Raw genomic sequence first — 27621 nt, 5'->3', positions numbered from 1 at the left:
TTATAATTTCTCTTTTAAAAAAAAGAATTAAGATATTCTACAATTCTAACTACTACCCTTCTACCACTTCATACTTCCATTATTTTGAAGGGAGGTGCAGGGCAGTAGAAAGTCCTACTACCCTAATAGCTCTATATTAACATCTATACCTCATATTTACTTTCTCCTCACCCAGCAAGTAAGGGTTGTGTTTACATGAACATGTAGTGCAGCCCAACAGGACTAGATCCACAGAGTGAATTAATTGGTGCTAAGGACCTGACACCCACACTATACGTGTTCTGGGGTTTTACTTTTGACCAGCTGTAGTCTGGTCCCAGAGACTGAATGCCCATTAGTGGTTGGAGCACACTTTCTAATTTCATTCAATACAACAGGAATCCAGTTTACACACGGAAGCCACTTGGCTATGTAAGCCAAAGTGCAGTAAGTGGAGACAATTGAGAGGTTTTCTTTAAAAGAGCACTCCTGATCCCAATTAAGATGTTGACACTCATGCATCCAAGAAACTATTTCCTGTGGCTCCACATTCAGCTACAGGCACCATGCCTCTCTTTCTCTTTGAGGCTGTGCCAGCTCATCCCGGTAAGCAGCATGGACCTTGTAGCTTGCTGTTTTCTTCAGAACCCAGGAGAGGAAGCAGCACCAACATTTAGTCAAGATTTAGCTCCTATTAAAGGAAAGGGGGCAACAGAACAAGCACGCACAGTACTTGTTACAGGCAAGTCTCAAGCCTAGTTGATGGCCCTCTGCAACAGAGCTTTTCCTGGTGCTCCTGGGAAGACTAGGGAATGCAAAGATTCCTAACAACATGCTTGAAAAAAGTTGTCAAATTAAGTTAATTTGAGGAGGTATTATCTACTAAAGAAATTTCTTTTAATTCTGCTATTGTTCTGGGTAAGGAGGGTGTGTTAAGACACTTAGGCTTCCAAACATTCATAACAATTCAACATCCAAGCATATGAACTATGACTGGTCTGACAGGGCTGCTTAAGAAAGCTGTACGCAGCAAGACCTACTGAATACGGAGGGACCTCACTAACCAACACATGAAGAGGGAATAAAAATAACTAAAATCCTTAAAAATATAGGCTTGCCATTAGAACAGAAAATGATCCTGACACTTTGCCTCTAACAGTGAGTGGCCAGCAGCATATGCTTAACACAGAAGCTAGCAAAGGATTAAGCCTTCACTTTTACTTAGGTCCAATCACTTATCTCCATTCAAACTGAGATTACTGTCCAACAGAAAGTATATTAAAAGTGTTGTAGTAGAGCTTCTAAAACCCAGTAAGTATGCTCCTGCAAGTCATCAACAGATCACTAGAAAGAAAGAAAAAACACTGCAGCATATTTAGAAGTCATAAGAAAGAAGCTTAATGCACTATTAACAGGCAAAAAAAAAATCCACATGCAAAATGCTTCAAATAACCCTATTAACCTTAAGTTTGCCAAAACCTAATCATATAGCAAGAGACTAGGGGGAAAGTAGGGGATAAAAAGAGCAACGGATGCCTACAATAGTGTTTTAATGATAACAATTTTTGTCTGAAGTGTCACATCATTTACGTGTTATTCAAACTGAAAACTGAGTGTGGAATATCTTACCTAAGGAATAGGAAGAAGAGGAAAACAAATACAAGCCCTAATCTCGCAAAATACTCCAGATGGAACAGTCTCACTGATTTTAATAGGGGACACATTGTGCAAGGAATCTGCCTTCATGGAGACTCTTGACGAATACAATAACCTTAAAACCAGAACTAACAGCATTGGTGTCTGATACAGAGTACTTGGTAAGATTTTTAAGTACAAGGCAAAACAATAGAGTTAGTCAGGAATTGTTATTCAATTTAAGTGTGGAAAATATATTTGTTTTCTTTCAAATTAAAGGAGATATTTAATCCATGAGGTGAATAAATGCTACAAGAATGAAATAGCAAGTACAGCTTTATAAGACTTTATAGCCTCCTGAGACTCACCAGCCCTGTTCTCTGGTATGAATGCAGCACCAGTACTGTGTCCTGCCACTGTCAAAGGAATCGCCTTATAACCCAAATATCCTAATGCCATTTTGATGTAACTCCATTTTTTCACCATGATCTTGCAACTTTGGCCACACATATGGCCACGGCCCACACAGACTGTCTTTGAAATTGTAATGGCTCTATGACTGTGATCTGCATACTCGGCACTATGGCACTTCGTGGATCGAGGTATTTTCCACCCCTCTCCCTTACCATTCTTAATAGCTTCAGCAGTGAAAGCCCATGTTCCAATTAAATCCTGTATATTATCTGATCACAAGACCAGTCCACTCATGCTGAGCAGAGAGAGGGACAGAACTTACGGGACACGCATGTGACAGTCACTCCGCTCACCAGGACCGGCTTGGTCTTGTGAGCAGAACAGATGCTAAAAGTAACAGAGCTCCAAACCACCAGCCTGAGCAGGATGCTGTCCCCGAGGGTTTAGAAAAACAGTAACAACTCAATATCAGACAGAGATTACATATGCAAGCCCTGAAGCAGCAACAGCCACCAAACCTCACCCTTACGGACTTGCGATACCACAGAGCGAGCAGTGGAAGGTCCCCGGCGCTCAGCGGGTCACCAGACCATGCACGTGTATGTAGGTCACAACGATTAAGCCATTTTTTGATTTTCCTGCGCTGGCGAGCGCTGAACGCGAGTCACGGCAGCAACCACGGGGGAGCGCAGGCACAGGGAGAGGCAGGCCCGGCGCCTCTCCCCCGCCGCTGCAGAGGGGCGGCCGCCGAGCGCCCCCCGACCCCAGCACGCCGCTCCCGACTCGGATAGAAAATGGCTGAGACGCGAGGAGAGGGGAGGCGGGGGAAGAGTCCCCCCCCCTGCGCGGCGGTGTTTCCCCCTCCCCGGGGAACTTGGCCGAGGGGGAGCCCCGCGGGGAGGGGGCTGAGGCACACCTGCGCCCCGGCCCCTCCGCCGGCGGTAGCGGTGCCCTCCCTCCCTGCCGGCTTCCCCGCCGCCTCCCCCGCTGCCCGGCCGCCCCCCATGTGGAGCCGGCTGCGGCGAGCCCGGACCCGCCCTGCCGCCGCTGCTCACCTGAAGGCGGGCCCCTCCCCCGGAGCCCGGCCGTGGGGGGCCGCCGCGCTGCCGCCCCTTTTGTTGAAGAGCTTCTGGAGCAGGGTGGGGGCCATGCTGCCGCCCTGCCGCCGCCGCTGCCGCCCCGCCCGGCGGCGGCACCGCCGCGCCTCTCGCAGCGGCTCAGCGGGCGGCGAGCGGCGGCGGCCGCCGCGGCAGCATCCTCCCCGCTGCCGCGGAGCCGCCCAGCATTGCGCGGAGGCGAGGGGAGGGGAGCGCCGCGCTGGGCCCGCTCAGCCGCGCCGCTCCCGGCGATCGCCCGTCACCTGACCGAGGGGCCGAGCCCGCCCGCCCGGCGGCGCTAGCAGCCGCCGCCCTCCCGCCGGACGGAGCACGGCACGGAACTGCACGGCACGATGCGCCGCCAGCAGCCGCGCGTCGGGAAGGGAGACACGAACGCGCCGCGCCCCTCCGGCCTTCCCCATTGGCTGGGGCGAGCCCCCCGCCCCGCCCCCAGCACGTGGTAAAGGCGCCGGAAGCAGGCTTAAAGGGCCAGGCGGCCTGCCTCGCGCCGGGCGGTGGCCGTTGGGGACGTTGGCGGGGCGGGGGGGTGAAGAGAGGCGCGTGCCGCCGTGAGGGCTGAGGCTCCCGGTGGGCCCGCACGTCCGCCTGCGCGCATACGTTACGCGTATGTTATATCTCCACGGTAGTAACGAACCGTCTGGGAAAGATTTAATCTGATTTCCTTTTTTTCTTCTTCTCGCCCTGGTCTCTGTAACGGCGGGACGAAGCCCCGTCACGGAGCTGTCAAAGTCCTGCGATTCCCTCCGGGAATCTGAACATGGACGTCAGTTCCCGACCAGGGAAGCGAGAAGTGTGTTGCAGGAAGGTAGCTCTGCTGGGACGGGGCGTATTTTCACTCATTTCTCTTTATTTGATCTATTTTGTTCAACAAATAATTAGATAATGATGCAGTATCTGGGGGTCATTTTGAGGTTTCTGTTTGTTTGTTGACTTTGGGGAAAAGGGTTGTTTGTGTGGTTTTGCCCACAAGCAGGATAACACCATCACACACCCACTGAGAGAACTCAGCTTCAAATGCTCCTTTTGAACCTTTAGCTGCATAGCATGGTGCAGAAAAAAAGAAAAATGAAAAAAAATAAAACACCACCCCGAACCAAAACCAGAGTCACAATAGCTTCTTCCTCTTTTCAGGAAACTTGGAGACAAGACATGGAGAACGGTGATCATTACAGTATTGTAAAGGGTCATTACAACTGTTGGTTGCAAATTCAACATCCTGTAGTGGCAGAAGTGGTGGAGGACATGCTAGTGCTTTGGAGCCAGCTTTTCGATGGCTGGAGAAGGTGCTTTATCTTTAAAATAAAAATCAAGAGATGACTTGTCTACTGGCCTGATAGTCTGATCAGCTGCTCACTCTGTAATACCAGATTAGTTCTTGTAATGCCCAGCTGACCCTGTCTGGAGGCCTGTTCTCAGAAGGGATCACCATTTTGAAGGCTCTCAGCCACTTCATCTGTGAGACTGAATACCCAGCATAAATCTTTCAGCTTGCATGTTCTTACAGGTTTTCATTCTTTACTTCCACCATCATCACCAGATGATCCCAGTCATTAAGGTCAATCCACTCAACCAAAGCTGAAGGATGGAAAAGCGAGGGGACAGTGATGACAGTACACTGAAAAGGAAGTGAATAGCAGGGTGTGGCTGGACAAGATGAAAGACATCATGGTTGACACAGTAATCAGTGTGAATGACAATCTAGGCATCCAGCTCCAGAAATAAGATCTGGACAGTATTTCTCACAGAACAACCCTGAGAAACTTAAAAGTTCCAAACACCATGGCTGCCACTCTGTGGCTACATCTGTGTTAGCAAGTACTGCTGACCAGTGGGGGCAGAATTGTAGAGTAAAGCAGTTGTCTTATAGAACCTGATATGGACATCAGGAACATTTTACAGGGTTTTATTTTGGACCATGACATCCTGTCAGAGAATCATAGAATGGTTTAGGTCGGAAGGGATCTTAAAGATCATCTAGTTCCAACCCCCCAGCCATGGGCAGGGACACCTCCCACTAGACCAGGCTGCTCAAAGCCCCATCCAGCCTGGCCTTGAACACATCCAGGGAAGGAGCATCCACAACTTCTCTGGGCAACCTGTTCCAATCTCTCACCACACTCAGAATAAAGAATTTCTTCCTAATATCTAATGTAAATCTTCCCCTCTTTCAGTTTAAAACCATTACCCCTTGTCCTATTGCTCCACTCCCTGATAAAGAGTCCCTCCCCATCTCTCCTGTAGGCCCCCTTTAGGTACTGGAAGGCTGCTGTAAAGTCTCCCCGGAGACCAGAGCACACTGAATTTGTTTCTGAAAAATATCTGGTTTAGTTTCATCTGAAAATGATCCACTTTGTATGTCCAGATGCCATTCCAAAATGTGAAGCAAGACAAAGTCAGTGAGGACAACTGGGAGACTGACTTTAAAAATGCACTTCTGATGCAAGCAAAAATGGCAGTGTCAATGACCCTACATGTTGGCTGATGCTCAGTGCAATATTAGTTCTCGGTGTTTTCTGTTAATGTCTGTGACAGTCACTATGATCTGAAATTGATAACAAACCATAGTTACACTAAGACATTAGTGTTCTGAAGGTTATTTCTGAAAAAAAAAATGATGGGGAAGACACAGCAGAATCAGCAAAGGACTCTGAAATAACTTTCACAGTCAGTATGCACTGTCCAAACTCAAACAGAGTTTGGCTACAAAGAACACCTGGCAAAGCAAACATGATTTTTCAGTAACCCATGAGTGCAAAATATGTGCAGATGCAAAGAAAAGAGCAATACCATCTGTCAAGCAAAGATCATTTACAGCAAGATAGTGTTTCTACAGCCCTCACTCTTCCAGGACATATAGGCATATGAGAATCAAAACCTTCTTTATAACACTCTGACTAAGGGTCAGAGTCTTTATGTGGAGAAAAAGACAATGTAATTGACGAAACTTCAGCCAGAGGAGCCAGGTTCTTAAAGTAGAAATGTATGGGACTTTGTTAGAAAGTTGTCAATACATAAAAAGGATATTCAAATCCTGGAATAGGTGAATGCTTGGATAAGCATTTCTGTGTTTCATAGAGCATAAATCTCTCTGAATATTCTCTCCTGAAATTGTAGGAACTAGGTTTTATAGCTAGGACAGGCTGGCTTAAAAGCCAAGTCTCCTTGGTGACACTTAGTTTCCCTGTCACTTAGACCTGGGTGAAACTTTCAGTTCCGCTATGGTTGCTTCCCTTCCACCCTGCTCAGTCCTGAACATACAAGTCCAAAATGCTCCTAAACCTCTGTTGTCAGAACTAGGCTTTGGAAGCCAGAGCCCAGAATAGGTAAACTCTGAAGATTTAATAAAAAGTTGTTTAATCAAGGATGCTCATTAATGACTTACTGTTTTAGTATGGTGATGCATGCTGTATAGGTTCCACGAACACAGATAAGTCTTGCCACACCTTGCAATGCATCAGCAACATTTTGGATTCTGTAAAATAAATAAAATCTGATTTCTATTGCCACTTCAAACATGCCAAGTAATATGTGGTACCAAGAAATGCCTAGAATTATTCTCTCTCCATATTGGTATTATTACTATTTAGCACAGTAAGTCTAAATTACTCTCCACAGAGAATTTTAAAACCTATTATAAAATGCATTCCACTTTGCAAGCAAGTACAGAAACTGACAGCAATGGAGAGTTTGGAATTGCAGCCCTCTGCAAACCAGCTTGCCAATCCTTCACTGAACGGAGCGTTACCTAAATTGCTCTGTTGCTGCAGCAACTTTTCCCAACCCCCGAACAGTGCCACAAAGGTGCTGCCTTAATATAGATACGCAGTTTCACTGTCTTTTAACATAGAAGATACAGTCAGATGCAGTCAATTGAAAACAAAAGTTGAAAGGAAAATGTTAATTTAATTGATCCAAAACCACTGGGAAGTATTGAGGTATGTAATGAAACATTTGATTTTCAACAGTCTTTGGTGTTAAAAATAGAGAAAGGCCAGATAAGAGGTGTCTTCTTTTAATCACCATAATATAATTATTGAGTAATATAGTGAGAATTGGATTGTGTGAAGGTAATAGGTATTTACAATCCTCTGAAGTCACTACTGTTAACTTATCTATATCTTGTCAAATTTCCTAAAGCGAAGGTACACTACTTTTTCCTCCAGAAGAGCCTGTGAATGTTGAAATGCTGGTTTAGAACATGGTTTGGTTCCTCTCTACAACAGAGGTGTTAGCGTTGGTAGACTGTATTTCTAAGCCTCCTGCCTGGGGACTCCATCCAAAGCCTAGCTGGAAATCCTCATGTCCCAGATTTTCAATGGCAAAATCTGTTGTGGGACTTCCTATTTGCTGGTTGCATTCTTGTCTTTAAATCCACACTGATGTAGTTCACCTCGGAGTCCAGCCTACCCTACATCTGATGCAGACCAAAAAGGCTTTCTATGTAATAAAGAATACAGTCATCATATTTGATATTTTAACACCTTTTGGTGATAGCTATGATGAACAGCATGATACATTTAACATGAAATTGCAGTAATATACAGGACATACATTTGTATCAAAAGTGAGGGCAGGAATTTAGCAACAAAACCGACATCCCACACCAGCACTGTGGCAACAGCTGCTAGAGGCTAGTTAACACTTTGGGCCTTTCCTTCTTGCAAGCCCTGGCTTGTACTGTTGTCAGGAGTTGTAGGCACTCTCTGCCATACCTCCTCATGTCCCAGGGTCCTAAATGCTACACTGGTTATTCACCCCTAAAACATGTTCTAAGCAGAGCTAAAATATATAGCTAAAAAGTCTGTCTTTTTTTGGCTTGGTTCTTAGCTACACCATTTCTTTAGGGATCAGCGTATCTGAAAATTGGTGATGAGTAAATGCATGACTTTTCTTTCAATTTCTGTCATATTATGTCAGCTCCGTGTTGACAATTTTCTTTTTAAAACATCCTGAGACAAGAACATATGGTTCTTTCATTGTTTAACATTGCCTTTTAATTCAGCTTAGAGGAATCGGCTCAGAGTCAATAACCGCTCTTAATCTGGGACCTCTTTATTCAGCTTTATACAGAAAAAGACTTAGTGCAGATGGGGAACAATAAGCCTGATGATGAGAAAACAGATTTATTTCTCTCTCTCCTGTCTCACGTCTCTCTCATGAAGGTGACATGCTTGATGCGCCAGGTCACATGGGAACAGCACATGATGCACCCCCTGTGTCACACAGCACAGGAATGGCTGAGTGGCTGCTCTATTTCACAGAAAGCAGTGAAAGCATCCTTACCAAGGCTGTTACCAAGAAATTGCATATCGGAAGCTTCTTGATAGCTGTTACGAAAAGCTGGTGAGGTATGTGTTTCAGTCACTTGTCAGCTGGATCCCATCAATACTCCACTGAACCATATACTGAAGCTACACTTCAGTCCGGCGAAAACCCCACAAACATATGATTACTCCTATACAAACCAAAATGGCTTTAAACATGCTTAGACAAGGCAGCTCTGCACTGAGCCAAAGCACTCACCTTCTGGTGGAATGAACATGTTTAAGCTTCTGTTTTCTTCACGGTGCCAAATACACATTTGGAGGTGGAAAAAAGGGCGAGAAAATTAAACAAAAAGCAAAAAATCCTAGTCTGAATGTGTGCATATTTGCCCATCTTACACAATCAGTAACAATTATAAATAATCTTTATTTTACAGTTTATTCTTTCGTGAATGCTATTTGACAGGCTAGAATGATTAAGAAATAAATTTGCTTATTGTGCCTTCCATCAGAGTACAAGTTTTAGAATGATATATGCATTTCTGTGCATTCATCAATGATAGCTTCTTTAGTCAGAGAGGGAAGGTGAAACTGAAGATTTTATAACTTGCTGGACACAGAAGATCCACATCCCTTTCTCTGACTGATCTTTGAGTTCAGTTAGGCTGGAGTGTCATACTCCTACAAGCATGATGTACTTGGTGGAGTGGAGACCTGTACTTGAAGACAACCGCTTCAAGTTTTTAGCACCTCCAACATGTGTTTATCTAACGATAATACTCAAACTAATTTTACTGGGTAGCCAAAGCTGTATGTGCAGAAAAATAAATATCTGAATTAAAACCTTTAACAGATAATTCAGTTATAGTGCCTATTTTCAATGTACTGCTTTACAATTATTTGCTATGTAAACTATTCAAAGTGCCTAAATATAAGAGATATTTTGGTGATAGGAAACATTTTTAAATTACAAGATCACAAAGCATTAGAGGATCATAAAGATGATTTTGCTGCTTGAAAACAGAGATTTTAGAGGACTTTATAAAGTAAGTCTGACTTTGAAAGAGATTACTTATCAATTTATTGTGTAACTTAATATATTAATTTGAACATAAAATCACTCAGTAAATTCTTCACAGAAGACACACCATACTTGTTTTTTACAATCTGTCAATGACTATAAATGAATCTGTATAGTAATTACACTACTGCAGTGCTTGGGAGATACTCATACAGCTCACATATTGTCCAGAATCTCCTGCTGGCACTGAGAAAGTTGCTTAATTTCTCTCTTGTTCAGCTCACATCTTTGAATAAGCACAGGGATTGCCTCTTTCTTTGTACCTCTGAAGTACCTTGCACATAGAGACTTCCGAGCAGCTACTATAATATGAATTACTAATCTAGAATCTAGACTATTCCAATTTGGCCAGGAAAAACACTGCAGGGACTGTGTAAGTCTGCTCCTGGAAGAATGAATCACTGCTTCTCCCTGACAGGAAGCTGCCAACAGCTCTTGCGGGGGACACACACCAACAGAACACACTTTACTCTGATGTCTGCTAAAGAAATCTCTTCTAGACCGTACTCACTTGGCTAGCAACCGCCTCACTGAGATCACTTCTCCTACGCCACTGCTCCTCACCTTTGCTCAGCGTAATGATAAAAATATCTCCGCCAGTGATCATGGCCAGATGCCTGGTGACTTACAGATGACTCAAAGCTCTGGTGGCCTCTGACATCGTGGAGCATGTGAAATCCCTGACACAGCTGGATGACCTGGCTCAGAGAGAGAAATGCCTTAGCGTGGTTCCACTGATTCCTTACTGAGTGTTCCCAGATGGTAGCAGATGGCTTTTCCTTCCGTTAAGGGTTCCCAGATGCAACATGCAGCAGCACTTGGTGCCGATCACCTTTTCTATCCAACATCTGTACAGAGGCTGTGGGAATGATCACGATTATTAATATCAATGATACTTTATCTTTTATTTTGATCTGGGAATTACAACTGCCCTCTGAGACATCTGAGAACATACTGAGAGAGACAGGAAGACCCAGCTTGATGAAGCTCAAGTCCAAACACACAAAGACGACATGAATTAGAGGGGAAAGCCTTTGGAGGAGGCTATGAACCAAAGAATGAATGCAGTGTTTTCTGGGTTGGATTAGACAAGTCCAGGGAATACAGAGGCTCATTTTCACCAGCAGCATTCCCACAAGGATGGTTAAGGTAGCAAGAGTCAGAGACCAGCACTCTTTCTGCCCCTTCTGCTGTTGCCTCAACACACACCTTGCCTTCATGATGCCAGTGAGCATGGGATGTGTCCATGTTGCCCCTTCATCTGCTTGGGAATATGGTGTCTTGAGGAACCCCAACAAAGTCTGTTGATGGTTTTCACATCCGTTGCTCAACACAAGTGGCTGAAAGAGATTGTTTGCCTCGGAGCATTTACCATGATACTCATATTTTGCGAAGAAACACATTTTGCTTTCAGACCTTAAGAAGACTGGAGCTATTCGGTGTTTCTAAACATTTATGTGGCAACAGCCACTGCTGACAATTTGCCCGTTTTTCAGCGCTCGCAGCTGTTCGCAAAGCCTGCACTTCTCTCATAAAACTATAAACCCAGGCAAAATCACAAATCCCTCTCCTTACCCGTCTTTCCAGGCCTTCTGCGTGTGTACACACCCTCAAGGAAGAAATCTTTTTCCTTTGCAATTACCTCCAAGTCATTTAAGGCCGCCTGGAGGCCGGCCGCAGAGCCAGGCCTTTCCCGCAGCCATTTGCGGGGCCCCCACTCCGCCCTGCGGTACCCCGCGCCCCGCCGGCCGCCGCCAGGGCCGGCCCTTCCGCACAGCGGTGCCGGGCCAGGCCGGGGCCACCGAGGGACGCCGCTCTCCGCGGCGGCCCGCCCCGCCATTAACTCGGGGGCCGGTTCCGCACTTCCCCCCTGTCCCGGCGGACGCGGCCCGCTCTGCCACCCGCCCGCCCCCGGCGGTGGGAGGAGCGGGGAGCGGCCCCGACCCCGCGGCGGCCGGAATCGTGGGCGGCCGAGCAGGCGGAGTCACCGCGGCGGCGGACAGCTGCGACATGTCGCACCCGTCCCCTCTCGCCCGGCCCAGCAAGCCCTGCAACCCCCGCGCCTTCTTCGATGTGGACATCGGGGGCGAGCGAGGTGGGGAGGGGGGCGGGAGGGGGCCATCGCGGCGGGGACCCGGGCGAGACCCGCGCGGTGGGGCCGGGACCGGGCCGGGGGGGCCGGGGCACCCCTGTGCGGGACGCGCCGGGCTCGGGCCGGGCTGTGCTGGGGGGAGCGGGCGGGAGCGGCGCGGCTTATGGCCGGGCCGGGCCGCGGGGCGGAATGTTCTCGACGGGGAGGGAGCGTTGGGCGCCGGTGGCGCCGCGCCGGGCGCTGTCCCCGCGGGCTGCCAGCACCCACGCCCGGCGCCGGAGGGGGAGAAACACGGGCCTCCTGTGGGGCGGGAGGAGCCTCCCCGCCGGGCCCTGCGCCCTCCCACAGAGGTTCCCGCGCCGGATGGAACAGGCCCGAGGAAGCAGAGGGGAAGGCAACATGGCTGCGTGTTCTGTCATGACCCTGTCCGCCGTGGCTTCCCAGCTGAGGGGGGTATTCGTGGGAGATGCAGGGGAGCATCACCGCCATGGGTGACCCCAGCGACCCGTCCCCGCATAGCCTCGCCCTACCGAGCACAGCCCGTGTGCCCCGCACCGTGTGTGTCCCGGGGGTGGCCGTGGCAGCGGTCTGCGCCTACACACGTGCTGTCGGGGTGCCCAGCTCGGCCTCGATCACAGCGACCCACAGGCTGGTCAGGCTGCGTCTCCCGCCCTCAAGCCGTGACACCCCGCCATGTCCTGGGGACACGCCACATCATGTCAGGCCTCACTGGGCAGCCGGCCTGAGGGGCCCCGGGCGGTACTGGTCTGCCCGGGGAAAAGCGCGGCTGTCCCAGTCATCCTCTTGGCATCGCCTGTGTTGCCAGAGGTCATTCAACAATCTGGGCAGAGGGTCAACATAGAAATAAGAAAACGACAACACGGAAGCTGGGGTAATACTTGAAAGCATAGGTTTTCAACATTTCCATAGACACTGCCTTTTTGTCAGGATATTGCCTCTCATTTATTCATTCTGCTACTCAAAAGAATAAAAGAAGAACATCTGCAAGATGATTTGCCTCTTACTGACTTTCAGTTGTCTAATTTGTTTTCATTCCTGTATTAATTAGAATTAATATATTTACATTTAGCTTCCGGTAGAGTTATGTTAACTAATTGACTGTGAGGCTGATGAGAAAACAGGAGCATCAGCTGATGGCAGCTGCTAGGAGTGAGAAATAGCTCCCTGAGAAGCCAGTTTGTAAGAAGATGAGAATTTGACACAGAATCCATTTATCGACTATTACAGGACGTGTTAGCTACTCAGGTTTCACTCCCTTTAGTTAAAACGTGTACGTTTTTTGATTTAACGATTGCTTGTAGCATCTGACTGTAAAGAGCCATTATTCATATGCACATGAAGTGTTGCACATGAAGTGTTACTGTGTCTTAGTAAAATTAGGGTTTAAGAAAATGAGGAGTAAGGTTGGTGTACATATTTGGCATCAGCTTTTTGATCAAATAAAAGTCTCCACAAAACAGCCTTTTAAAAAATTATATCTATTTTTGATTGAACAAGCTACATACGTATGTTAAAATAGACATGAAATAAGTATGATATTAAAATACATAATCTGGCTTTAATATATGTGTGTGTGATTTCCCGCATATATTTTTTTGCAGAAAACGCATTTTTGTTACTTTTTGGCAGAATCAGTCTTTATACCCCCTAAGTTATTCTCCATAGTGGAGTTCATTGTTGGTAATAACTTGGCTTAAAACCTAATGTAACTCATTCAGTGATTGCCATGGAACAATCCCCAAGTGTAAATTTTATAGTAACCTACGTAAAAATAATCAAGTCTGAAACATTAATGTACTTTGCCCTGTAATGGCCACATCACCATAACAAGGACAGGACTTAAAAATAGGTCTCATTCTCTCTTTGTCATTTCAGTTGGACGCATTGTCTTTGAATTATTTGCTGACGTCGTACCTAAAACTGCTGAAAATTTCCGTGCGTTATGTACAGGAGAAAAAGGAACAGGGCCTACCACTGGAAAACCTCTCCATTATAAAGGATGTCCTTTCCACAGAAGTAAGTTCTATGAAATCCTATGTTTTCCTGTTGGTAACAGAAATCCTCCATTGTCGGTATTTGAAATAATGTTAAATAATATTTTGGAGCACTTCTTTAAGAAGTAACTTGACTGAAAGTAAGTTTTTGACTTTTTGATCCTCCCGATGACTAAATGTTTTTACTATGCATTGACAATAGTAAATTATAAATTTACTAGTAAGTTGGTAATAATAAAACTAAACTAGTTTATTGTGAGTTGTGAATAGGTTGAAATGGATTTCAGGTAAAGGATTAAATATCAAGTGATGTCCACTTAACTGAAAAGGAGTACTTAGGGGAGACTTGATAAATAGAAGGTGGTTTTCGGTTTTATTTAGGCGCAGGTGCTGGTGACAGGAATATCTTTTCACCTCTGAATTGTTTTTCTTCATGCCTTTCCTGCCTTGCTGCTGTATTTTATCATTATTTTCTTTTACAGTTATTAAGGAATTCATGATCCAGGGTGGAGATTTCTCAAACCAAAATGGCACAGGTGGAGAAAGTATATATGGTGAAAAATTTGAAGATGAAAACTTTCATTATAAGGTACTCTATTGAAAATACTAATTGTATTCAATTTTTGAGGTTTCAGTGATTTTTATTTTTCTTCAAGTTCAGAATTAACCCTCTTTAGTTCAAGGTTAATGTATTTTTAAGCAGTGGAAAGAATGCAGCAAAAAAGCCCCAAACTAGTTTGTCCTTAAAGTCTTTGTTGAATACAGAACAAATACAGGTATGAATACATACAACATGAGGTCAACCTCATTAAGACAAAGATAACCATAGTTTAAATTTTCTTTTTAATTGCACCATCAGAAATTCATTCGAAACAGTTTTTTAGTTCTCATTGAAGTAGGGATACTATTTTAAGAATGGCAAATTTTGTCACTTTGAAGAATATATAGTATGTTAACATTAAATCAATTTTATGCTTTTTTTTCCCATATACTAATAAAATTCATAAGATTAGATGTGAGAAATACCTTTCTTATTTAAGAAACGGGGAATCCATGGTAGACTGCAGGATTAATCCAAAGGAGAATTTAAAAGAAATCATTTTTCCCACTACAGTTATTTTTAATGATATGAGAAGTAAAACGCTGTTTATGAATGGCTTTTTTTCGCCTAAGATGTTGGAAGAATGTGCTTTGAACAAAGCAAGCTTTTGAATATGCAAAGGTCTCAATTTGAGGATGTCATTTTAAGAGATGCTGGCTTTGTTGGCAGAAATTCCTACCCTTCCCATTATTCCCACTCATGTATCAGCTCACTATTTCATCACTAGCAACCATCAGTGCAGTCCCACAAGCAGTTTTGTCAGCCCAGCTGTGGGAAGAGAGGAGGGAGCTGCGCTGCAAGAGTAGGAGATTCTAAAATGGTCTTTGTCCTCGAAATCAACATCTAGTAACACCAGGAAGACTGTAGGTGCACGTGATTTACACACACAACTTCACAAGTACAGTTCTTGAACAACAGTTTTCTCAGAATGTGTCCTGTGTCTTGTCTTTTTTCTTTTGCAAAGGCATAACCTTCAAAACGTCCATTACTATTCTTCAGGCTTCTCTTTGTCATCAAAATCAAATACAGTTGATGCTTCCAGGGTCTGTCTTTTGGCATGAGATTGATTCTTTTTTATGCTTTTGAGGAAGAAATATTTGCCTTCTGTATTTTAATTTTTTTTAAAAGCATCTTAGTTCTACCTTCTTTAAAAGTGGGTATTCCAGAAAGGGAAGACGACTGCTTTTCACCATACTCTACAGTAGGCGTGTGTACCTTAAGCCTGCAATTTATACAGTATTCTAAGATCTCCAAATTTAAGTATTACCTGTACACTGTGACTTACATTTTTTGGCTATCAGACTTTGCTATTCTGAAGAAAAGTGGCAACCATATTAATTGTTTTGAGTGCTCATCTATGTTCTCAGCTGTACATAAAGGGCTGTGTGTCTGGAAGAAATCCCCTGTGCTTGAACTATCAGTAATCACATCTTGAACTTGGGCGGGAGTACTCTCTGGAAACAAAAAAAATAAGGTGTTCCGCAAGTACCCCTTACAACAGTCAGGACACCCGCTGCTGTAGGTGTAACAATTCTCAGTACTGGCATTAACCGTTTTCATATCTTGTTATTATGTGATAGCATGTGAATGACTCCTCAACAACACTTACTAAAAAACTTACAGACATTGTTGTCCTATGGTTAAAACGAAGCCCTGACTGCAATGGTGCTTGACTCCGAACAGTATTTTCGGAAAAGAAAATACGGCAGTCCTCCAGTAATCAGGCATTCAGAGTAATAGCTGGAAAGGTAGCTCCAGCATTCATCACAGAGTTAATTACAGTTGTGAGAGATGCTCTCTGAGGTCTGGCACTTGCTATGGTGGTGCCCATAGCACTGTTGCTTAAAGTTACTCTTCTGCATTGGTCCTTGTCACAGGATCTCTAGCTCCCTGAAGAAGGAGACTGTGTCATTGTGACTTTTTTGTTTGTACTGTCAAGTGAGATCTGGAGGCAATTATGAATGCAATGCAGGTGATCCCCATTTCTGTACTTCTCTGACTGCTCAGCTAATAGAAAAGTCAGTGTGCCAGGGATGAGCTGAAGAACTCCCTTGGATCTTGTACAGAGTCTGGGAGCTCAATTCCAATCATCGGTTGGCCACGTATGGTAGGATTTTAGTGGGAGTTAAGTGCCTATCACTGGATATTGCACTTAATCTAGCAATCCTGCAGAGTCCTCTGTCTTGGACAACAATGAGTTGCTGACACCTGAGGACACTTGAGCTACCTGTTTGTTCTTGTGTTGTTTGTATGGTTTCCTGTAAATTGCAATAAACTGCAAGACTTCGTCAGTAGTCAGCTTACGATGTCAGATCAATCCCACTAGGCTTTTTTTGGTGTCACTTCTCCAGCTAATGGCTGTACTGTTGTGGAACACCCAACTTACACAGTCCTCAAGCAGTGTTGTTACCATGGCATAGTTTTGCAAGACTTGAATCCATCAGAGAATCTGATTTTGTCCCGACTTTTTTACTCACTTTCTAAGCTTACAAAATGACAAGCAGAAACCACCATGGGAAAAACTATCTATCTATCTGCAGTGTTTTTCCAAACACTTCTGATAAGAAAATGCATGAGTGACCACAGTTCTGTTTATATAATAGGGACTCTTATCATGGGTCTAATGTTGAGACTTGGTCCCAAATTAAATGGGGTTGCATGTGAGTATCATCATCAGAGCCACCAGACTGCCATCCATAACTTTCCAACTTGTCCTCCAAATCTTTACAGATAAAAGGTAAACGTGCAGGTGTGAGGCAACACCAGAGCTTATTGTTACTTGTCTCTTTGTTTACGAACCATTACTGTCTAGCATTAGTTGTAATTAAAAAAGTAAGATTTACAGGTCTTATTCTGCCTCTTGGGCAGTGAATCGGTGACCAGCCTCCAATGTTACTTGCAAAAATCTCCCATGGGGGAACTCTTTCTGATTAACTTGTCAGCAACTACGATGCAAAATGTCAGGTGTTTGTTTTGGAGGCTGCACTCCTGCAGGCTTCCTACCAGACGCCTTCTCTTGCTGTGAAACACAGGCTTCCTCTGTTGTCGTTTGCTATCTCTGATTCCCAGGATGAGTTTCAAGATTAGAAGACACAAAGCCAAGATTATTCCAGTAGCCTTCTGCTGGCTAGGTGCAATTCTAGCTCTCAGCTGTACAACCTTTTCCCAGAGTTCCTGAGCCAAATCCTGGTGTAAAGCTTCAGACTCATTGTGCCTTATGACCAGATGAACACCTCAGTCCAGGAGTTCTCCCTACCACCATGGAAATACAAACGCTGCGTGGGAAAACAGTTTTCAAAACAACATGTTCTTCAAAGTAGTAGAGACTAGAGGAGCAAACCAGATGCTTAAATACAGCTGTGTCAGACTGTTGTCTCAAACTAATCAACCTCCTGTCGAGATCAAGGTCTGCTTCACAGCAATTTCTGCTTCCATCTCCTCTATGCTGCTATACTTTTTTTTTTGTCCTCAGCTCCTCCCCACAGTATCAGGTTTCTTGGGAATACTGCAGCTTGCATGCTTCAGTCACGTACCAGGGTCTTGGTGTAACATACTGACTTGTGTTAAACAGAATTCCTTGCACTTAATAACCAGATCAGCTTGGGGAGAATAGTAAGATCTTAATGACTGTGTCATGCCGGTTTAACAACAAGAGATTCACAACATACATGAAAAGTACATTTTTGCAGTACAAGTGAAAATTAAATAATCTGTGTGATGGAGCAAGATAATTCTTATTTCAGAGAAGGAAAAAGTACTTACGGGAAACAAGATAAACAGTATCTTCTCATGTGGGGCTGTTTTAATAAATTTTTGATAGTTTGTGGCCTGGTAGTGTAAGCCAAAATAATTAGGTGGTTAAAAATCCCAACAGAATAAAAACTGACTTTCTAGGAAAGTGAAGGTGTTAAAAAAACCCCACCGACTTTTAAATAATAAAGACCACAATCCCCTAAACCCCATAGTTCTATGACATACATCGTGTGAGTAGCCCTTATAAAACTAACAGTACATACCCATCTTGACAGTTTAACATTAAAGTTGGTTGAAGTGGTGGTTTGCTTTGTTTCTTGAGGCCAGCGGTCTTGAATAATCCAGCGAGGAACTTCACAGATCTCTCAGGTGATCTGTCTAAACTCAGCAGCTGTGCAGGGAATTGAGAGTACAGGAAGCAGACAGATGTTACAGCATCAGGTCCCACGTGTGGCTCTGCTGCTGGGCTGCTAGGTGGCAAGTAAAGATGCAGAGCTGGGCAATTTGCCCTCTTCAGTCATGACAGGTAGAATTAGTTGTCAACTGTAACTGGTTTACCAAGGTGTCATTGTGGCTGTCCTTGCTATATATATTAATAGCCTTACAGAATCTTAAGTATGGGTTTTATAACAGATCTTTTATGTGTTGGTTGTGATTTTTTTTCCCCCCAATGCAGCATGATAAACCAGGGCTGCTGAGCATGGCAAATGCAGGACCTGGTACTAATGGCTCTCAGTTCTTTATTACAACGGTGCCTACTTCTCACCTGGATGGGAAACATGTGGTGTTTGGCCAAGTGATCAAAGGAATGGGTGTAGTTAAAATATTAGAAAACGTTGAAGTAAATGGAGAAAATCCTGTTAAGGTAAGCAAAATCCAAAGCACTTTATGTTTATGTTTATTCTTCCATGATATCCTGTATATTAACTTCTTCTAAATGCTTGGTGTAACATTTAGAACTATTAAATGTTAACCAGTTATTTTTACTAACAGTGTTAATTTCCATTTTACTATCCTAATTAAGGGGCTTTTTGTTCTTTTGCTGTGAATTTCCACAAACAATTTATTCGACGCAGCTGTGAGGGTGGCAGCCTTTATCAGGGTGAAGGTGGAACTGCACAGTTAGAAGTGTAGGATGAGTGACGAAATTAAAAGGTGGCATTCACAACCCTACCTAAGTGATATGTAATTATTATGAATTTTAGGTCAGAAAAAACATTTTCTGGAAAAGCAATTGGTGTGTAGGTCATGTCAGTTTGTGGTGGTTTGAAAAATTAATACCTCTGTAACTTTAAAAGACTTACCAGTTTGAGAAAGAACCGTCTTCTCTAATGTAGTGGAAATTCCATGTCTTGTGTGTTGCTGCATCTCAGCTTGCTGCCAGTTCCTCTTCCAGCCTCTCCGTGGAGCATGCGTATGGTGTTCTTGGAATGCTGCTTCTCTGAAGGCAACACTTTCTGTGATAAAAGCCTTCCGATGAGGATTGGCTAATGATGCGATGGGTTTCTGAAATCAATGCACCCAAACAACAGATGAAAAAGAATTTTCACTGCACTCAGCATTCAGAAGTTGTGGCTTTTTTGGAGGAAATTGTCTTAATAAGCAATATTGCTATTTACATTTTATTTTTTCAGTTGTGCGTCATCGCAGAATGTGGAGAGCTAAAGGAAGGAGATGACTGGGGCATTGTTCCCCAGGATGGATCTGGAGATGCTCATCCAGATTTTCCTGAAGATTCAGATATAGACTTGAAAGATGTAAGTATTTTTCTTTTAAGGTATTTTACAGAATGCGAGACATGTAGGTAATCTGAGTTACATGGTGTCTGTGATGATGTTCACTAAGCCTTCTTTCTTAAGAATTGATCAAGATCCTGATTAAATGGTGACATTCAATTTTAGGAAAGAGAACACTGAGAGGGGATTGCTGTCTCTTTTTTTCAGTGCTAATTGCAGCTGATTTTTTTGCCCAGTAACTAAAAATACAAATACTTACAATTATTACACTTAATTTCTTTCTGTTCTTCATTTCTTTTTACTTTTCTTTTTGTGCTGTAGTGATAAATTGCAATTTCTAGAACTCCATCCAGCAGATGGCTAACTTAGCGTTTTACCTGCACCCTTTTTCTGTGCAACTTTTTAAATATCCACCCCTAAAAAGATTTTTTCTCACTTACTAGAAATAATAAAAGATCAGCCTTTTCAAAAGATTTTTACTACCCTAGAGCTAGTTGTTCTCAATTCCCAGTAGCTGTTTGCTTTTCAAGTTGTTCAGACTGAAGGAAGACCTGTTGTTGGGTTAGGAAGCGGACTGGTGAAAGCAGCTCTTCTGCAGGTTTTACTTTATCATGCAAGTGAAATAGGCGGCGTCAATCAAACAGTGTTTTGTGAGAGGGGAAAAAAAAGGCGGCTGCATGTGTAGATTCCAAATACAGAATTAGAATAGCAAAAAAAATTACAGCTAGAAATCCGAAACTCCGTGTATCTGGTTGTTGAGAAGCACTTCAGCTTGCGAAATTGGTTTTGGATAGCATTTGCTTTGGTTCAGAACTGAAGTTGGCAGGTGCTTGCCTCCTTTAACCTTAAACTTGTACATCTAAACTAACTAGAGAAACCACGGTGACATTGGTCTCAAACTGTGATCAGTTTTTTTCAAGGTCATTAATTCTAGTAGGGTAGAAGTGTAAACTGATAGTATTACCAATGGCAATACATACATTTGACAGAGCTTAAGACAACTGTGGTATAGACAGCAGTAATTATAAACTGTTTCTTGACACTGGAAAAGTAACTTAACACTTGAAATGTATGCCAGTCTGGAAACAGAAATGATGGATTTGATAAAAACAGGCAGTTGTTCTTTTTCTCCTTCCATGGATGTTTTAAGTGTTTTGAGAGAAGGAGAATTGTGTTGATAATGACTTCTAGTTTAAGAGCGTGCAGAGTTCAGGTTGACTAATACCATTTTGAGAAGGAGATGACAAAATTTTCTTAAGGATAAAGCAGTCTTGGTTGAATACGTTGATTGCTAACATGCCTTCTTTTCTATAAATAACAGGACCTTTATATATATATATAATAAACCTAAAGGTCAGCACCTTTATATATATATCTCTGTGGGTAGCAGCATTTAGGGGAAGAAGTTGAACTGCTGTGTTGTCTCTGGTATTTTCTCACCCTTTATACTGTAGAAAACTCATTAGGAATTTCATCTTTCAGACTGTTGTGTTACATGAAGTAGAGAATACTACAGGAGTGGTTTGAAGCTAGTATTTGTCTAAAATTGGAATATTTTTATTCTGAGATTTTATAATAATCTTTGAAAGAGGATGGACATGGGATCCTACTGTTAAACATTAAAGTAATTCAAGACTTCTTTCATAAGTACATTCATACTTTATATTTTCCATCTATTTTATTAGGTTGACAAGATTGTGGCCATAGCAGAAGACATAAAGAATATAGGAAATACTTTCTTCAAATCGCAAAATTGGGCAGTGGCAGCTAAAAAGTATAGTAAAAGTTTACGGTAAGGCTATCATCATTCAATCAGGTAGTTCCTGTAACCCAAATTAATACTGCTATCAAGCAATGATATGTGCATTTAAAAAGTGCCTGTTGCTGTGCTCTTTACTTTTTCTTTCTTTTTTTAAAAAAGAGCCCTCTGAATCTGGAAAACATCCGGTTGATTTTTAGCTAATTATTCAAGTAGGTCTTCTACTCATTGCTAGGTAAGAGCTATGGGCAGGAAGTATTGTTTGGAACAGACTAAATGCTCATTTTTTAATACTCTTGTTGTGCTGGTTCATAACTGGGAAGAAGAGCACAGAGGTATATACAGGGTAGTTAATGAACAGGGAAGGAGGGAGATATTTTTTCTCTGATTTCTAAAAACCAGTAGGTTTAGAAAATTGATAAAGTTCAAGAGAGGGTACCCCCAAATGTGACCCTTATGAATTCTTTTTTTTTTTTTTTTTTGAGGCTCCATACCATCATCCTGACTCCATGTATAATTCAGAGTTGCCTTCAAAATCATGGTTGTTCTGCTTTTGTTTCCATACTGCTCCTCTGTTCCTTTCTTCTTTTCATGCTTTTGACTTTATGTATATGAGCTTTTGCTAAAAACTTTTTTTTAAAGTTATATTGACCTTTATCCCTACCTTCTTAACGATCACTGGTTAACTATCAGTAACAACAATGAAAGAAAAATAATTCAGGCATATTTAATGCTTCAGCTGACTGGGTTTCAAACAAATGGTGTCTTTCTGAAGCATAAAAATTAATAATTACAGGTATTAAACCAAGATACAATGTCTCCCTTGCCCTCAAAAAGCCCATCATAGACCAACAAAAACCCAGACTCAGTAGGATTTCTATGTAAACCTTTTAGAAATCATACAGAAAAAAGGCTGGAATGGATCTTTAAGGAACTGTGTGTTGTATCTGTCCATTTCCTGCCCCCATTCGTAGGTAAATATCAGGTACAACTATGCCATCCCCTACAATTAATTGTCTTGCTCACTCCTAAGCACACCCAATGAAGGCTCTTCCAGTTTGAGCAGGGGTCTTCTATTTGGTGCTTATTTGTCCTTGTCAATGGAAAGGACAGTAACTTTTCTAGACTAAACAAACCTGATCGTTCAAACTCTTCTTTATGGGTCGTAGTTTTGTGGACATGCCCTGTTGTTGTATCTTAAAATCTAATACTTTAGGTAAGATAGTATAATATAGCTGGCACTTCGCCAGAACTGACAGGAATAGAATAGCTCTTATCAGCTCCTATGTCTGAAGTACAACTCACCTAGCAAACCACCTGGCAACGTTGTTTTTTTCTTTTTACCAACGGTAACCATTATAACCTTTCATTCTTTTTCTTGGCTTATTGCTGCTTAACCAGTTTTTTCAATATGTAAGAATTGACACTTTTTTGACAAAAAAAAATGTATTACTTCCTGGTGTCTCCCTTGATATTCATCTTACTGGTTTCTTTGACTTGGAAACTCTAATTTGGTTTCCAAAATGGTTGCAGTCTTTCATGTTTTGGTGTAACTTATAAATATTAGAAGTATATTCTGTTTGTTTTGAACATAACACAGATTTGTATTATAACTCTCCTTAGCTTTTTACCATTTTCTCTCTCTTCTGGTTCTCATTTTTTGCATGATGCCCAGCAAGTGGAAAAATCACTGGGACTATGTCTAATTTACTTTTTAAGTATTACTTATTTCTGTGGTCCAAAGTTGTATACAAACCATGCAACACGCAAAGGACAGGGCATGCAAAAGTTAAATTTACATAGACACGGATCCGCAAAGACTGCATTGATCATGGCATGCTTAAAATGTATGCAAACACATGATTTTTATTTTTTAAGTAAAAACCACATAAGTTCTGTCAAGTAGGCCATTAAGACAGTTAGAACTTTTATGTCCACAACAGACATTTGCCACTTGAAATAAAAAAACTGACAGCATTAGCACATTGTAAGTGAAGAAGAATGAGATACAATTTGCCTATGAAACAGAGATGCAGTAAATGATGTGGCTTAGTCCTGAACCAGTGTCAGTTCTGAAGTTCAGGAAAAAGGTCACGAAGGAAGACAGCAGAAAGAAGGAGGAGTTACTAATGCCCCTTTACAAAGTCAAGTTAGCTTCAGCTTTTAGCCGTAAATGCCTAAATTAATTAAAATATTGCTGAGGGAATTGAAGAAGATATGAAGATTCCCATGAATGTGGAAGGTGCAGTGATGGTGTCAGCTTTTTGCCACTGATGAGCAACATGTTTTTTGAGAATACACGGTCATTGAGATAAATTTTAATGGTTTCATGCAATCTAGAATAGTCTTAAGAATGCTGTTAGTACACAGGAGGGATAGGAGTTACAGGAAAACATTTGCCAGTGAGTTCATCTTTTTGTCAGGGTAGGTCTTATCTATTTGATTTAATATATATTTGTAACAGTGGAATTGAAACTGCTTTAAAAATAGCAGTTTGGAGAGGCCAGTTCACAGATAGCTAAGGGAGAACAAAAGGGAAGTTGCAACACTAATACACGCTCTTCGTACATCTGTTTTTCGGCAGGTATGTAGAAGCTTCTGAAGCAGTGGCAGAGGCGGCAGACAAACCAAAGTTGAAGACTGTTGCATTGACCTGTGTTTTAAACATTGGCGCTTGTAAACTAAAACTGTCGGATTGGCAGGGAGCCATTGAAAGTTGTTCAGAGGTAAATTTTATGCTTAATATTTTGATTAACAATTGGCCTTCATAGAAAACGGAGACTGAAATGACAAAGTTTTAAGAGTTTTCTGACAAGCTTATGATTTGAAAGTAAACAAAGTAGAAGGCTGATAGTTATTACTAACTTTCCAGTGTGTTATGTGGCTTTTTTTTTTTTTTTTTTTTAAAGATTTTGAAATGGAAACTAAGCATTAGAAACAAACGATTAAGGGCTGTCGCTTGCTGACAGAAGTGGCGCACGCTGTCACTGTCAGTTTTGTTTCCTCAGAGCAGAGCTAATTTTTCTATTACAAACAGTTAAACTGTCTTCAGTGAAGGAGGAGTGCTTTGCACTGGAAGACCAGTATGAGCAAAACGTTTTACTTGCCTTTAGGTTTGATGGTCTTGTATTTTATTCATTGAAGTGACTTCTAACTAAAGCCCTTTCAGGTAGGCTCAGTGGTGAAATGAAGCCAGTGAACAGGAAGAAAGAAGGAAGGAAACAGTAAATACAGAAATAACTGAAAAATAATAGAATTAAAGAAAAAAAAAAGGAACAGTGACATAGGTATACTGACAGAATTTGAGGAAGCTTTATATAATTCAGTAAAACTCGGAAATTTTGAAGGAAACAGAGTAAAGAATGGTCTTATCTGTCAGCAGAGGATCCTGAGCAGCATCTCCTAGGGCTTCGTGCCGAAAGCGGGAGTCTCAGCTGATCTTTGCGTGAGGGGTCTTTGGAGAGCTGGCTCGCTTTCTAGCCTGCTGACGGCATTACTGCATGAAAAACTTTCATAAACCTATTGTCAGAATGGACAAATGGGGAGAGAAAAAGAATACAAAAACTCTGTAATGTGATATCTGTCATCTAGAAACAGGTAGAAATTGAAACAGCATTTAAGTGTTACAGATATAAATTACTAATCATAATACTTGCCATTGAGGAAAAAAAACCCAACTACTTCCTTTTTTTTTTTAAAGATCACAGGATTATTAGATAAAGGCAACTCCATAGCTGTAACAGACTTCGGTAATGTATTTAGCTTATGCCTTAATCACAACTGTTAAACGGTCTCTCAGTGCTTTAATCAGAACACCAGTTTCCTAAGATTAACTAGTAAGTTCAAAGTAATTGTTAATAAGAAACTATACATTTTCGCTTTTATGATTTCCTAAAGGCCAAAGGTGTTTTAAATTAACAATCTGTAATACATGCATTATTTGGTGTAAATAAGGAATTACAAACGGCTGAACCTGTTCAAACAAACTTTGCTTTAAAATAGCTGTAAGCACAATGGTCGAGCTAAAAACAAGGAATGCTACCGGTGTGTGCGCAACAGGGACACCTAATTTTCTAATTCTTGACAGAGAAGAGGCTCTAGGCTTTAGAGCAGACAGATCAGGATGAATGCCCAGAGTAGGACTTCCCTTATATGAACAGCCAAAAGTGAAGTGATTTAAAAAAATATGGATGCATTGTCTAATGTCTGTAATTCTTAATTAATGAATTAAAGTTAATAAATGAAATTAATAAAGCCACACGTTCGTGCAAAGAGATTTCCTCTAATCACTGAGGAACCATATTCTTTAATAATAAAGGACACACTACAGAACTATCTGCAGTAAGAAAAAAGAATGTGAACTTCACAGACAAGAAAGCAAAACACCCAGCTAGCCAAATTAACTGAGGTACTGCAACTAAATAATTTAAGTAATCAAACAGTGGAACAATCTCTTTGCCCATCCATTTTATTTCCTATTTTGATATTGTCATATTAGAGCTGGCATATACACATTAGTGAAACCATTCAGCTGAAAAAAGAGATACCGACTGGTACCTGGCAAGGTTCCTGAAGCGTGAGATGGATTGCCTGCATGTATCTTTCTAGCCTACAGTGAAAAAAAGCTTTACAGGAAATCTGCCTGTTTTCTTTATGATGCCATTTGAGGGGTTTCTTTGGTGTGAAGGAGCTGCAATAGAGAGTTGTACTATGAGAGTCAAGGTTAGGATAGTTTGAACTGCAGCAAGACCTTTACCTTGACATAGATAGACAGACAGACAGACAGAGGTTCCATTTTATCTTCACATATGCTCATCCTTCACAAAAGACCACTTCTGGTGCAGTGATATTAAAACTGATTAGCTAGCTATTCAGTGTGCTACACTATACTGTTCCTTTTTACACAGTTAATGTTTTGACAGCTTACCCTCAAACCAACTGGGGAGATTGCTGGTGTGAACTGTGCCATTTGTGGAGATGGGAGGCTGTGAAGTATATCAAATGTTAATGTGACAGTTTTATTAAATTTACAGGCTCTTAAAATAGATCCAGCAAATACTAAAGCTCTCTACAGACGGGCTCAAGGATGGCAGGGAATAAAAGATCTCGATCAGGCATTGGTAATGATCACATTATTTAATATTTTTTTTTTTTAAATCTGAACAGTTAATCAGAACATTAATTTATATTTCTCTTTTATTTAAGGCTGATCTTAAAAAGGCTCATGAAATAGCCCCTGAAGACAAAGGTAAAATAAAGCTGTTTCTTAATAATTTTTTTTTTATTATTATAATCTAACAAAGTAACCAGGAGAGTATTTAGTAGGAAATCTTACCAGTGCGATGCCTAAACCGCCGGCTTCTAACAGCTTAAACACTGATGTGCAGAGCCCACTAAGGTGGAAAAACCTGTTTTCATACAGCAGTGATGCTTCTGTCGTGCTGGGAAACCTGCTTCTGTAGGTCAGCCTCTTGAACCATCTCCCTCTCTCACAGGGGCCTTACTAACTTCCTTCATTTCCTGGTCTAATTGGATAAGATTTTTAACTCATAAATTCTGTGTTGGCACCAATACTATGCTTGCTACACCCTCCTCTACCTGATGAAACCCTCCTCTTACCAGGTGAAACAGAGTAAAGGACAAGGTATCTGTCCCTTAGATTATTTAATTAATTAGATGATTAATTAATTTAATTAGACAATTAAACGCAGTTCTATTAAATGAAATAACCTGGCAAGTTGCAGCAGCATTACCTGGTCTTGATGTATTAGGAGACCTAACATGGAGAGATTACAATAACTTTATCATGGATTTTCTTTTTATGCAGCTATCCAGACGGAAACACTCAGAATCAAGCAGAAGATAAAAGCGCAAAAGGAGAAAGAGAAGGCAGCTTATGCTAAAATGTTTGCTTGATTTTTTTTTCTAAACTTTTAAATCTATGCACTAACTCATGGAAAAGGATAAAGGGAGCTGCTTCTTTCGTTTGCCCTGTACTGCAGTTTTCAGTGTTTACAACTCAAAAGTCTAATAATAAAGACAAACTGTTCAAAGATGAAGTGGTTTTCTATTTATTTTTTTTTAAGCTGTAATAACTTGTGTTTTTTCACTCAGGTGTGTTTCTGATGTGTAAATCAGTAGTGGTTAGTGCTTCCTAGGAAGCTTGGTTTAACA

At 42.0% G+C, this 27621-nt stretch overlaps 2 protein-coding genes and 1 long non-coding RNA gene across 4 annotated transcripts in view; 1 reads left to right on the top strand and 2 right to left on the bottom strand.

Annotated features, from left to right (window-relative positions):
• FNIP2 (folliculin interacting protein 2) overlaps positions 1 to 3206 on the bottom strand; it is a 51645-nt gene extending 48439 nt beyond the window's left edge. For both annotated transcript variants that reach the window (XM_074589755.1, XM_074589758.1), the window contains exon 1: positions 3084 to 3206. In XM_074589755.1, the coding sequence (XP_074445856.1) occupies positions 3084 to 3178 (95 nt within the window). In that variant the 5' untranslated portion in view covers positions 3179 to 3206. The remainder of the gene's footprint in view (positions 1 to 3083) is intronic.
• A 956-nt stretch (positions 3207 to 4162) lies between these two features.
• On the bottom strand, positions 4163 to 10005 carry LOC141744257 (uncharacterized). Its single transcript, XR_012587379.1, has 3 exons — positions 8670 to 10005; positions 6529 to 6618; positions 4163 to 4721 (listed from the first exon to the last, which is right to left on the bottom strand). It is a non-coding gene; the product is annotated as an uncharacterized LOC141744257 (long non-coding RNA).
• A 1272-nt stretch (positions 10006 to 11277) lies between these two features.
• On the top strand, positions 11278 to 27506 carry PPID (peptidylprolyl isomerase D). The gene is made up of 10 exons (XM_074589766.1): positions 11278 to 11586; positions 13480 to 13620; positions 14081 to 14187; positions 18629 to 18817; positions 19587 to 19709; positions 21374 to 21480; positions 24032 to 24173; positions 26481 to 26567; positions 26653 to 26695; positions 27275 to 27506. Exons 1-10 carry the CDS (start codon positions 11502 to 11504, stop codon positions 27361 to 27363), a joined length of 1113 nt encoding a protein of 370 aa, XP_074445867.1. The 5' UTR covers positions 11278 to 11501; the 3' UTR covers positions 27364 to 27506.
• The last annotated feature ends 115 nt before the right edge of the window (positions 27507 to 27621 follow it).

Source organism: Larus michahellis, chromosome 5 (genome assembly GCF_964199755.1).
Source record: "Larus michahellis chromosome 5, bLarMic1.1, whole genome shotgun sequence".
Classification (NCBI taxonomy): domain Eukaryota; kingdom Metazoa; phylum Chordata; class Aves; order Charadriiformes; family Laridae; genus Larus; species Larus michahellis.
The sequence above is the reverse complement of the archived record's forward strand: the minus strand, read 5'-3'. Positions and strand labels throughout refer to the sequence as shown.

Excerpts from the sequence above, each read along its gene's own strand:
- PPID (XM_074589766.1), top strand. The coding sequence starts at position 11,502 with ATGTCGCACCCGTCCCCTCTCGCCCGGCCCAGCAAGCCCTGCAACCCC. Across the intron at positions 13,621-14,080 it reads AGGATGTCCTTTCCACAGAA|TTATTAAGGAATTCATGATC; the intron begins GTAAGTTCTATG and ends TTTCTTTTACAG. Across the intron at positions 18,818-19,586 it reads ATGGAGAAAATCCTGTTAAG|TTGTGCGTCATCGCAGAATG; the intron begins GTAAGCAAAATC and ends TTATTTTTTCAG.